This window comes from Vipera ursinii (genome assembly GCF_947247035.1).
Source record: "Vipera ursinii genome assembly, chromosome: 1".
Lineage (NCBI taxonomy): Eukaryota > Metazoa > Chordata > Lepidosauria > Squamata > Viperidae > Vipera > Vipera ursinii.
This window is the reverse complement of record NC_139512.1, coordinates 187,916,992-187,930,779: the sequence shown is the minus strand read 5'-3', so window position 1 is coordinate 187,930,779 and position 13,788 is coordinate 187,916,992. Positions and strand designations below refer to the sequence as shown.

The 13,788-nt window shown below is 41.8% G+C and overlaps 1 protein-coding gene across 6 annotated transcripts in view; it reads left to right on the top strand.

The window, feature by feature from the left end:
* DRC11 (dynein regulatory complex subunit 11) overlaps positions 1-13,788 on the top strand; it is a 175,177-nt gene that overhangs the window by 68,679 nt on the left and 92,710 nt on the right. For 5 of the 6 annotated variants that reach the window (XM_083350791.1, XM_083350789.1, XM_083350787.1 and 2 more), the window contains 3 exons: positions 2,213-2,305; positions 4,305-4,375; positions 11,348-11,430. In XM_083350791.1, the coding sequence (XP_083206917.1) occupies positions 2,213-2,305; positions 4,305-4,375; positions 11,348-11,430 (247 nt within the window). The remainder of the gene's footprint in view (positions 1-2,212; positions 2,306-4,304; positions 4,376-11,347; positions 11,431-13,788) is intronic. The other variant, XM_083350790.1, reaches the window with a different exon arrangement.

Genomic DNA, 13,788 nt, shown 5'->3' with positions numbered 1-13,788 from the left:
TTGATCCTCCTTTGGGATCAATGATATAAAAGCCCTTCTCCAGGATGGAGGCACCTCCCCTCCGGCCTGGATATTATTAAATAGTTCCTTTAAAGGTTCTACCATCTCTGCAAGTAAAGTTTTATAATAAATTGCTGTTAAACCATCTGTACCAGGAGCCTGCTCTTGAATGATGAATTCCATCTTTCCTGCTGGATCAATATTTTTAGTTTGCCTGCAGAAAAGGGATTGTGGAGCACCAGTGATCTGACCCCTCCATGTGTGTGTGTGTGTCATAGGCAGTACTTTAAAGAAATATATTTTATGAATAGTGTGCATGAGTGTGAAAGTGTATATAGAGGATCATATATATGCAGTGTATTACTTATTTGGAATTGGTGTGATCTTCAAACCAAAACATTGCTGCATGTGTTTAAAGCATCAAGGTGCTAGAGTTTCCTAAGAGCCCAACCTTTAGTCCTTGGTGGTGATACAGTGATTTTAATGCTGCAATCTAAAATTCAGATCAAGCATGATATTCATTTATTCCATATCTGTCTTACCACTAGTGAAGCAACTCCTGGTGGTTTACAATAATATAAGAAACATTAAGTCATCAATGATAAATCTTCAAATGCAGTAAAAAACTGAAAAGAAAAGAACCATAAAATCCAAATAAACTAAGATAAATATAAGAAATAACAATAATGTAAACATAAGTTAAAGCTCCCTAGCTAGTTAAAATGCCCTACAAAACAGTTCTGTCTTAGTATCCTCCTGAATACCATAAGGGAGGGGTCAATCTGATTTCTACTGGGAGACTCTTGATGAGAACTGCCACTGAAAAGTGGCTCCTTTTAGCCTCAAGTCTCTTTATTTCCTGGAAGTGGGGAACTAAGATTAACTTCTCTTAAGATGAACAGATGGATCAAGCCAGTTTTAGAAATATCCATCTGCCCTTATAAGCATGGGTCAGTTATGGCTTTATAAGTCAAATTTACACTTTAAATTGTACACAGAAACTAACTGGTTATCAATGCAATGCCCATAACATAGAAGTAACCTGCACTCAGCATCAGTTACCATAGGAGTTACTGCACTGTGAGCTTACTAGTTTCCTAATATTCTTTAAAGGCAGTTCTATATAGAATATCTTGTACTGGTATTGAATTATTATAGCCAAATGAATAGCAGTGCAGTAATAATGAATTACCTTGCACCAGATCAAGTAATTGTCCTTCTAGTCACAGCTTCCACCTGCTTGAGCAGGAGCCAAGAGTCCAAAAAGCCTTCCAAATTGCAAAACTCCTCCTTCAGAGATAGTGCTTATCCAGCCCCAGTTTGTTTATTTACTTGTTTGTTTAAAAGGCTTATATGGCTGCCCATCTAAAAACTTAACTCTGGGCAGCTCACAATAACAATAAAACCCAGAACCATAAAAACCCTCAAAACAAAACCCATCACCTCAGTTATCCCTTTGGGATGCCCTATAATCAACTCCAGACATCCTGAGTCTGCCCCAGTGCCTAGGTAATAATCCAAATCTTGATGGTCTTCTAAAAGGCTAAAAGGGTAAGGGCCCGCCAAATCCACAGGACAGGTGTTCCATAAATCAGCAGAGGGACAGCAGATTCCACTAGATGGCAAGATTTAAGGATAGGGACTTGGAGCATGCCTACTATATCCAATTTAATATTTTATTTTGATAATAATGCTTTATTTTAGAGGGAGGATTATTACAGGCCTAATTCTCCCTTCAAAAAATGTTTGTATATGAGTGTTTAGGGATGCGGTGGCTCAGTGGGTTAGGACGCTGAGCTTGTTGATCAGAAGGTCGGCAGTTTGACGGGTCGAATCCTGAGTGCCGCGTAACAGAGTGAGCATCTGTTACTTGTCCCAGCTTCTGCCAACCTAGCAGTTCGAAAGCACGTAAAATGCAAGTAGAAAAATAGGGACCACAATGGTGGGTAGGTAACAGCGTTCCGTGCACCTTTGGCGTCTAGTCATGCCGGCCACATGACCATGGAGACGTCCTCGGACAAGCGCTGGCTCTTCGGCTTTGAAACGGTGATGAGCACCGGCCCCTAGAATTGGAAACGACTAGCACGCATGTGCGGGGGAACCTTTACCTTTTATATGAGTGTTTACTCTTAGCATAACATTTATATTTTCTGGTTGCAGAATTTTTTTAGCACAGTATTTCTTATTACTTCTGTTGTATGTGCTCATACAGGTTGATGAATTAATGCGCCAGGAACTGAAGAATCTAAAATTAGCCGTGGATAGAGAGACAGAGAAAACTGGGAAAAAAGGGAAAAAAGGAAAGGTAACTGTTTAGTTAGTATGGATTTAATGTAATACAGTATCAGAGGTTGGGGAACATGAAATAAATGTAAACAAAATAAAAACACTTATTTGTGTGAAGACGTAGTTCATTAAAGAGAGCTGTATTCGAATGAAAACTTTTGTCATGTGTAGAAGTACTGCCTTTGCAAAATATTTTTGCAAAGTATAATTTGCAAAGTATAAAGCAGGACAAGAAGCAGTGGATGAAAATAAATCAAGGAGAGTACCAACCTAGAAATAAAAGAAATTTCCAGACTTAGAACAATTAATCAGTGGAATGGCTTGCCTTCAGAAGTTGTAGGTGCTCCATTACTGGAGCTTTTGTAAGAATAGATTGGACAACCACTTTTTTGAAATGTATAGTCTCCTACTTGAGCAAGGAGTTGGACTAGAGTAGGGCTTTTCAACTGGTGGTACATGTACCACCTGTGGTACTTTGCCACATGGCAGGTGGACTGGGCTTGTCAGAAGCCCAGGAGCCAGCAGGGCTCCAGCTGATTGACCCTTCTGGAAGCCGTGTGGAGTTGGAGGTGAACTGAAGAAAAAGGGAGGGGGAAAGAGAGGAGAGGAGAGGCTATAAAAGGAGGTGGTTTGGGCGGGAAAGGGGAAAAAAGACAACAGGGAAATTGAAGGAGAGCTCAGCAGGCAGGGAGGAAACAGGGACAGAGAAGAAGAAGCAGCTGTTGCTGGAAGAAAAGGTCCCCTGTTTCGTTTTCTCCAGCCAGGAGAATGCAGTCAGCACTGATGAAATAAAAAGGCAGCATGTTGGAAAGGAGGTGGTTTTATTTAGTTCTGGATCATCTGGCAGCTTGATTGGATTACCATAAGGACTTTTGTACAGTTTTTACAGCATTTACTAATTCAGAGGCTTGGTTTGTATGCTTTGGTTATTGGAATATTTTAGCCTGTATTTTAGGCTAGCAATGAGTACAAAGTGTTGACTTCCGTAGGTTTAATCCCTTTAAACAAATGTAATTAGTTTTACCCCTTATATTGACTCTATCTATGGCTTTTAGAAAGTTTTCTTTGAAGGTAAACAGGCTTAATTTAAGGCTAACGCTTTTTGCAATTGCCGGAGCCTTTCAGCATTCGGTTACAACATTGTGACATGTGACACGCCTGAGGCAACTTAAAGAAAAAAAAACATGGAGTTTATGTGTTTCTTTATTCTGGGAGGCTTTTTTGCTTTGCTCTTGATTCCTGTGTCTTTAAGGGTACAGGGAAGGGTTTGGGGGATGGTGCATTCTTACTACACTGTGGAAAGAGCTCAGAAGGGAGAGAGGAAGAAGGGCTGACCAGATAGCTCAGGGGTCTACAAACTTAGCAACTTTAAGACCTGTGGACTTCAACTCCCAGAATTCCTAAACCAGCCATGATGTCTGAGGAATTCTGGGAGTTGAAGTCCACAAGTCTTAAAAGTGCCAACTTTGAAGACCCCTGAGCTAGCTGGTAGTGGTGCTTATTAATAAACATGGATAAATTCATCATACATTTGTCAGTGCAAACGGAAAATGATTCAGCAAAGGAACAGCCACCAAAGAAATTAAAACTGGTACTTTTTTCTACAGTTTGTAATATTTTATTAGATTATAGAATAAAATACAAAAATACAAAAGCAATTAGTACAACACAGTGGGGAGGAAAAAAGGGGGAAAATGGGGAGAAGGGAAAAAGAACAGACTTCCTCTGTTGCAGTAGAAGGAAGCATTAGCACCGAACCTCAACTTTTTGATTTTCCGTAATAGTATAAACTAGCCATTTCTATAACAGCAAATGAATCTAATCAGTAAAACCCAAAATCCCCCCCTTTTTTTTAAAGTCATCAAGTTTTTGACAGCTTGCTAAGCACTGGTGGTACTCAAATATTGTCATGTCCTAAAAATGGTACAATCTGTGAAAAGTTGAAAAACCCTGGACTAGAGAACCTCCAAGGTCACTTCCAACTCTGTTATTCTGTTATTTCTGTTTGTGATCTTCAGAAAAAGAAAAAAGGAAAAAAAGGTGGAAGAAAGAAAAAGTCAAAGAAGGATAAAGATCTGACATCTGACCGGTAAAGTTGCAGTTGCTCTGCTGAGATTCACACTGATAAATCTTTAAACACATTAACTCAAATTTGTTGGCTGTTATGGCGAATCTAACACCGGATTGTTTTTAAACGTCTAATAATACAGAAAGAAATTTAGATAAGGAAAGTCCAATTTGCATAAAGTTTACTTTAGGTTAAATGTACAGTTTGTGAGTTTTCTTCATATGTATCATATATGCGTTGAATTTTATTCCCTATAGTAGATGTGAAACTTTTTGTGGTTTCAGATGTGTATCTGAGTTTTCTATCTACGTTTAAGATACTTGAAATAGGATATGAACTAATTCTTCTATAATAACTATACATTTTCTGTTTTATTCCCATGGTTTAATTGCAGACTAGAATTTAGAATGGGTAATTTTGGGACGATCTCCTTTATTTGTTGTCCTGCTTGATCTTTGTGCCAAATGGGATATTGGATAGTGACGTAGGAATTATGGCCTGAAAGCATCACTGTTATTTCCCTTTGAATTTTCCAAATCATCTAAATCAGACATGTCAAACACAAGGCCTGGGGGCCAGATGCGGCCTGCGAAGTGGTTTCATATGACCCGCGAAGCCATCCTGTAAACAGTGAGGGAACAGCCCCCACTGCCTTGGCCCTGGCCCAGAGACCCTCAGATCTGTCCCACTCCTGCCCAGGCCCCATAGGCACCCTTGATGCGAATGATGTAGAGCTGGCCACGCCCACCCAGTAGGCCATACGCACTCTAGCCACGCCCACCCTGGCCATACCTACCCGGCCCCCTGAGGGCAACCGCAATGCTGATGCGTCCCTCAATGAAATTGAGTTTGACACCCCTGATCTAAATGGTAGGGCCAAATGTTAAATTCAACTTTCCACAAAAAAACAACACCCGACTGATATATAAAATATGAGTAGAGTCTTAGCCCTTGCCCATTGCATCAGTATTTCCAACATTACTTTATTTATTTTTTATTTATTTATTTGAATTTATATACCGCCCTTCTCCCGAAGGACTCAGGGCGGTGTACAGGGCAATAAAAGCACTACATACAAAAGTTAAAAGTAAGATTAAATTAATTAAGCCCTAACAATAAATAATTAAAAATACCCCAAACCCTTAAACCAGGCCGGCCTGTTCAAATAGATAGGTTTTCAGATCATGGCGGAAAGAGCGAAGGTCGGGAGCCATCCGGAGCTCAACCGGTAATTGATTCCAAAGGGCTGGCGTGCCCACAGAGAATTCTCTCCCCCTGGGGGCCGCAAGCCGACACTCTGACCGACGGCACCCTGAGGAGGCCCTCTCTGTGGGAGTGCACAGGACGAAGGGAAGATGACGCCGGCAGCAGGTGCTCCCGTAAGTAATCCGGACCCATGCCATTTAGGGCTTTATAGGTAATCACCAGCACCTTGAATCTCACCCGGAGGGCAACTGGAAGTCAATGCAGCTCGCGGAGAAGAGGTGTTACATGGGAGTATCGGGAGACCCCCATCACACCTCGTGCGGCTGCATTCTGCACCAGCTGAAGCCTCCGAGTGTTCCTCAAGGGCAGCCCCATGTACAGAGCATTGCAGTAGTCTATACGAGAGGTCATGAGCGCATGAGTGACTGTACACAGGGCATCCCGGTCCAGATAGGGCCGCAACTGGCGCACCAGGCGAACCTGGGCAAAAGCTCCCCTGGTCACAGCTCCTACATGGTCTTCCAAACTGAGCTGTGAGTCCAGGAGGACACCCAAGTTGCGAGCCCTATCTACCTTGAAGTACATTTGTTGTTAGCTGCAAAGTCGTGTCCGACCCATCGCGACCCTATGGACAACGTTCCTCCAGGCCTTCCTGTCCTCTACCATCTTCTGGAGTCCATTTAAGCTCACGCCTACTGCTTCAATGACTCCATCCAGCCACCTCATTCTCTGTCATCCCCTTCTATTGCCCTCAACTTTTCCCAGCATTAGGCTCTTCTCCAGTGAGTCCTTCCTTCTCATTAGGTGGCCCAAGTATTTGAGTTTTAGCTTCAGGATCTGGCCTTCTAAAGAGCAGTCAGGGTTGATCTCCTCTAGGACTGACCGGTTTGATCGCCTTGCACTCCAAGGGACTCGCAGGAGTCTTTTCCAGCACCATAGTTCAAAGGCCTCATGTTGTGATTCAGGGTCAGCCTGTGGGTTCAGCAGTTGGGTCGGATGACTCAGAGGAGGAGGAGGGGGGTGTTGAAGAGCTTGCTGAGGGGGTGAGCCCTTAGCCAGGCCCCTCCCACTTGGTCACCACGGAGACCCAGCTGTGTGAGCCTGACAGCGTGGATGAAGATAACCCACAGCTGGCCCTGTTCAAGGACGCCCGACGCAGGAGGCAGTCAATTAGGAGTAAACAGAGGAAGGCAATGGGGCTTCTCGGAAGGAGGCAGAGAGAAGCCACACCCTGAACTCTATATAAGGGGAATGTGTGGGGAGGGCTGGTTTGCTGAAGGCAACCGCTTGGATAGTTCGTGTTTCTTAAAGCTCCTGTTTCTTGGTTCGTGTCTTGTTTGTTTTTGTAGCTATAAATTTGGCAGGCGTAATTCCAGCCTCTTGCCGTTTGTAAAGGGGTTGTCCCTGCCTTTTCTGCAGGGCCGGTAGCAGGCTGGTACAGAACACCTCAATTCTTTGGCGCTCAGCTTTTTTTATGGTCCAACTTTCACTGCCATACATTGCAACTGGGTAGACCATAGCCTTGACTATACGCACTTTTGTTGACAGGGTGATGTCTGCTTTTTAGTGTACTGTCTAGATTTGCCATGGCTTTCCTCCCGAGGAGCAAGCATCTTTTAATTTCTTGGCTACAGTTCCCATCTGGAGTGATCTTGGAGCCCAGGAAAATAAAATCTGTCACTACCTCCATTTCTTCCCCATCTATTTGCCAGGAATTGAGAGGGCCGGATGCCATGATCTTGGTTTTCTTAATGTTAAGTTTCAACCCAAGTTTTGCACTCTCCTTCTTCACCCGCAACAAGAGGCTCTTTAGTTCTTCTTCACTTTCTGCCATTAGAGTGGTATCATCTGCATATCTTAGGTTGTTGATATTTCTTCCGGCAACCTTAATTCCAACTTTTGATTCATCTAGCCCTGCCTTTCTCATCATGTGCTCTGCATATAAGTTAAATAGGCAGGGCAACAGTATACAGCCTTGCCGGACTCCTTTCCCAATTTTGAACCGATCAGTGGTTCCGTGTCCAGTTCTCACTGTTGCTTCTTGGCCCACATATAGGTTTCTCAAGAGACAAATATGTATGCCCATCTTTTTAAGAACTTGCCACAGTTTTTTATGATCCACACAATCAAAGGCTTTAGCATAGTCAATGAAGCAGAAGTAAATGTTTTTCTGGAACTCTAGCTTTCTCCATGATCCAGCGTATGTTGGCAATTTGATCTCTAGTTCCTCTGCCTCTTCGAAATCCTGCCTGCACTTCTGGTAGTTCTCGATCCACATACTGCTGGAGTCTAGCTTGTAGGATTTTAAGCATAACTTTACTAGCATGAGAAATGAGTGCAATGGTGCGATAGTTTGAACATTCTTTAGCACTGCCTTTCTTTGGAATTGGTGGAGCAGTGGGCTAATGCCTCCTTAAGTAACACCAGCTGCCTGCAATTAGTGCAGGTTCGCATCCCACCAGGCTCAAGGTTGACTCAGCCTTCCATCCTTCCAAGGTAGGTAAAATGAGGACCCAGATTGTTGGGGGCAAGAAGCTGACTTTGTAATAATGCCGCTTGAGGGGGGAGCGAAAGCCCTAATAAGCAGTAATATACATAGAATGAAGGCTATTGCTAAGCACATTGATTTGTGCTTAGATTGTAAGCCGCCCTGAGTCTTCGGAGAAGGGCGGGATATAAATGGGATTAAAATAAAAAATAAAAAATGTAAATTGATCTTTTCCAATCCTGTGGCCACTGTTGAGTTTTTCAAATTTGCTGGCAAATTGAGTGTAGCACTTTTACTGCATCGTCTTTTAAGATTTTGAATAGCTCAGCTGGAATACTGTCACCTCCACTAGCTTTGTTGTTGCTCAGCTTTTCTAAGGCCCACTTCACTTCACATTCTAGGATGTCTGGCTCGAGGTCAGTGACCACCTCATTGTGATTGTCAGGGACGTTAAGCTCATTCTTATATAGTTCTTCTGTGTAATTTTGCCACCTCTTCTTAATCTCTTCTGCCTCTGTTAGGTCCCTTCCATTTTAGTCCTTTATCATGCCCATTTTTGCATTAAACGTTCCCTTCATCTCTCCAATTTTCTTGAAAAGATCTCTGGTCCTCCCTATTCTATTGTTTTTCTTCTATTTCTTTGCACTGTTCATTTAAGAAGGCATTCTTACCTCTTGTAGCTATTCTCTGGAATTCTGCATTCAATTGGGCGTATCTTTCTTTTTCTCCCTTGCCTTTCGCTTCCCTCCTTTCCTCAGCTATTTGCAAAGCTTCCTCAGACAGCCATTTTGCTTTCTTGAATGTCTTTTTCTTTGGGATGTTTTTGGTTGTTACCTGTTGTACAGTGTTGCGAACCTCTGTCCATAGTTCTTCAGGCACTCTGTCTATCAGATCTAATTCCTTAAATCTATTTGTCACCTCTACTGTATATTCAACAGAGATATGATTTAGTTCATACCTGAGTGGCCTAGTGCTTTTCCCTACTTTCTTCAGTTTAAGCCTAAACTTTGCAACGAGAAGCTCATGGTCTGAGCCACAGTCAGCTCCTGGTCTTGTTTTTACTGACTGTATAGAGCTTCTCCATCTTTGGCTGCAGAGCATATAGTCAATCTGATTTCTGTGTTGACTGTCTGGTGATGTCCATGTGTAGAGCCGTCTCTTGGGTTGTTGGAAAAGAGTGTTTGCTATGACCATCGTATTCTCTTGACAAAATTCGATCAGCCTGTGCCCTGCTTCATTTTGTACTCCAAGGCCAAACTTGCCTGTTATTCCGGTTATCTTTTGGCTTTCTACTTTAGCATTCCAATCCCCCGTGATGTTAAGGACATCATTTTTTGATGTTAGTTCTATAAGGTACTGTAGGGCTTCATAGAACCGGTCAATTTCATCCTATTCAGCAATGGTAGTTGGAGACTACCAGTAGACTTGGACTACTGTGATATTGAATGGATTGCCTTGGATTCAAACTGAGATCATTCTGTCATTTTGAGGATTGTATCCCAGTATTGCTTTTCCTACTCTTTTATTGACTATGAAGGCTACTCCATTTCTTCTGAGGGATTCTTGCCCGCAGTAGTATACCTGATGGTCATCTGAATTAAATTCACCCATTCCTGTCCATTTTAGTTCGCTGATACCTAAGATGTTGATGTTCAGTCTTGTCATCTCTTGTTTGACCATGTCCAGCTTGCCTTGATTCATGGATCTTACATTCCAGGTTCCTATGGAGAAAAAATCTTTACAGCATCGGACTTTCCTTTCACCACCAGACACATCCACAACTGAGCATACTTTCAGCTTTGGCCCAGTCGCTTCATTCTTTCTGGCGCTACTAGTACTAGCCCTCTGCTCTTCCCCAGTAGCATATTGGATGCCTTCCAACCTGAGGGGCTCATCTTCCAGCGTCATATCGTTTTGCCTTTTGGTACTGTCCATAGGGTTTTCATGGCAGATACTGGAGTGGGTTGCCATTTCCTTCTCCAGTGGATCACATTTTGTTAGAACTCTCTGCTATGACCTTTCCATCTTGGGTGGCCCTGCACGGCATAGCTCATAGCTTCATTGAATTACGCAAGCCCCTTCGCCACGACAAGGCAGTAATCCATGAAGTACATAAAAATACTCATATAGATCATTTTCACAAATACTTCACTGCTATATGCTTATACTTTACTCGAAAAGACATTATGTCACAGTTGCTTCCAGAAGTCTGTAATTCAAAAACTCTTTCTAAAAAGTAAAATAAACAGTTCAAAAACTCTCGCAGTGAAATTAAATAGTATATTATATTAAGAATAGCCCTGAAATAATATGAAAATGTGCACATAGCAGAAGTTTGAATCACATATGTACTTAAAAACCTTATTCTATTAGTTTAGAAATAATTATTGATTCTGAATTATAATTTGGATTCTGCTGTTTGACCCATTGTTCTGAACTAATATACACAGGATTGTATTATATATAAGACTTTAGTGCTTCATTTTTCAATATAGGTAGTCTTCAAGTTACAACAGTTCATTTAGTGACCATTCGAAGTTACAACAGCACTGGAAAAATGTGATTTATGACCGTTTTTCACACTTAAAACTATTGTAGCATCCCCATAGTCACATGATCAAAATTCAGACACCTGGCAGCTGATTCATATTTATGACGTTTGCAGTGTCCCAGGATCATGCGATCACTTTTTGTGACTTTCTGACAACCAAAGTGAAATTGGGAAGCCAGATTCACTTAACAAACATGTTTCTAACATAACAACTTCAGTGGTTCACTTAACAACTGTGGCAAGAAAGGTCATAAAATGGGGCAAAATTCACTTAACATCTATCTCAATTAGCAACAGAAATTTTGGGTTCAAGTATGGTAGTAAGTCAAGGACTACCTTATACTACAATAATACTAAATAAATATGTCTGATTTCATACTATTTAAGCACCAACAGATTAAAAACTATAGCAGTGACACTAAATACGTAATGGCAAACTTTCATTTAAATTATGAATGAGATACTATTAAACATAAAAAATATTTTTAGGCAAGAACATTTAAAGGAGACCTAATACATGTGAAAAAAATCTATGCTTTTTTCCAATAGAAGAATATAATTCAGGGTTGAACTGTGGAGTCCTTGGTGCTCTCTGAGCTTGGTTGTTTGCTTGCAGGTATTTCATTACTTGACTAGGCAACATCAACAGTGCTAATTCCACTGAAATGCCTGCAGAGACCATCAAGAACCAAGAATATGCCTTTGTCTATAGATATGGTAGTGTAGCTTTCTCTTTATTTCTGTATAGGACCATTGATTCTCTTTACCAAGAGTTGGTAGAAGAAGGACTATTAATAAGAAGTAAAAAAGTAAAACTCAGCGATTATGTGGGTAAAGTATAAATTTTATATGTTAATACAGACTATTTTGGAATTGCATTCAAATAATGCATAATATTGGACTTAAACGTTTGTGATTGAATTGATACTGGATAAATGAACTACAAAACCAAAAACTTTAATTTCAGATAAAAGTTACTGAGAATCAGCAACTTGGTGACAGAGATTAAAATGCAGATTAAAACAATTTCAGATGACCATCTCTTCAGGATTTTGGCTGCAGTTTACACATTTTAGTAAATTGTTCTTCCTAATAGTAGCAGACTCCAAACAGAATTAGACTGATACATTATTTATGGTCTTAACTTAAATATTTGGTATTCTGGTATTCTGTAATAATAATACAAAATGCCAAATGGAAGGTTTTTAAAATACTTACCGGTAACTGGGCCATCCCACTTCCATAACTATTCATTAAATAGAAGTAGAAAAACTTGAAAAGCCCAGAGGAAGAGTAGCACCTGGACAAACAGAAAGTTCCTCACAGGTTGGTGAGTGATCTTTAAACATATCTGGAATCTAATTTGCCACATACGCAGGGTAAGTTTTATTCAGTACTCTTCTATTGATATTACAACAGCTGAATATTTCAATAGAGTGTATTTCTGAGTGATTGTAGGATAGATAATAGCAAGAACAGCACAAATATGTGTACACTTAGTATTCTGTACTTACTGTAGTGGCATTTCTGACAATGGTATAAGTTTAGATAGTACTCCTATCTCCAAATTTTAAATACAATAGTCCAAAAATGAATGCTCACAAAAACCTCCCACGCTTTGGAGGAGAATTACAATTATAAATTTATTATTTAGGGTATGTTGAGCACCTTCTGATTCTACCGTGTTTCACCAAAAATAAACCCAACCCCAAAAATAAGCCCTAGCAGGGTTTTTTAGTGTGCGCCTAATATAAGCCCTACCCCCCCCCAAAATAAGCCCTAATTAAGAGCCCATTGTCTGGTTGCTCACTGCCATAATGGGGCAGGAAGCCGTGAGGTGCGCTGGTGGCAAAAGAAGGTAGGGTGTGTGGAGTTACCCCATGCACCCCTTACCCATGCACCTCAGGGTTCCCGCAAGCAGGCCATTCCCCACTCGGCGACCTACCCCCACCCATTCAATGACCCGGCTGCCCTCCCGCCTCTTCCCTTTCACTCCCCTCCCAAGCTGGACTGCCATACCATGGAGGATGGTGGGGGAGGCTCGGTCCCCTTACCCGGTTCCTCTCCACCATTTTGGAACCGGGGGGTTTATGGTGAAAGGCTTCTGCTGTTATTGCGCAACAGCTGCATCCACCATTGAAGGGGCTTTATTTGATCCCTGCCGTCCCCGCTTCACCCTGCCCCACAGATCACCCACCCAGCGGCGGGAGGCTGCCTCCTCTTCAGCCTGCTACTTGGGTTTTGTGGCAGTACCTCGTGCTGCTGTCTGTATTGTATGGTTTCAATAGTGGCAGCTCTGGAGACCAGTGGTAGGCTCTCTGCATTGTCCCTGGGCTGGCAGTTTCAGCCCCTGGTCCCCCTTTGCAGCTCTGCCCATGCAGGCATGGGAGAGTTATACCAGGGCTGGCAGTGTGGGTGCTCTGAAAACCGCGCTGCCGTGACTCCAACTACCAACTCTCCCATGACTGTGAATAAGAACAGGTAATCCTCACTTAACTACAGTAATTGGGAGCTCCATTGCTACGTGATGTCACTTAGAACATAGAATAACAGGGTTGGAAGGGACTTTGGAAGTCTTCTAGTCCAATCCCTATTTGAGCAGGAAACCCTATAACATTCTGTCCAATCTCTTTTTGAAAACTTCCAGTGATGGAGCACCTACAGCTTCTGGAGGCAAGCCATTTTACTAATTGATTGCTCTCAATCTCAGCAAATTTCTTCTTAGTTCTAAGTTGGCTCTATTTTTGATGATCTTCCACCCACTACTTCTTGCCCTGCTCTCAGGTATTTGGGAGAATAAGTCAATTCCCTCTTCTCTGTGCAGTCCCTCAATTGCTGGAAGACGGCTATCATGTCACCCCTAATTCTTCACTTAATCGTCCATCAGACAGTTTAGCTCCAGACCCCTTATCATCTTTGTTGCTCTTCTCTACAGTTTTTCTAGAACCTGAGCATTTATTATTATTATTTTTTGTATCATGGTGACCAGAACTGAATGCAGTATTCCAAGTGTGCCCTCTTTAGTGCAATATAGACCGGTATTCTCACTTCTCGTGATATTTATTTATTTATTTATTTATTTGTTGAATTTATATACCGCCCTATTCCCGAAGGACTCAGGGCGGTTCACAGGGCAATTAAAACAGTACAAAAAAGAATAAAATGGAATTAAATTAGAACAGGCCCACA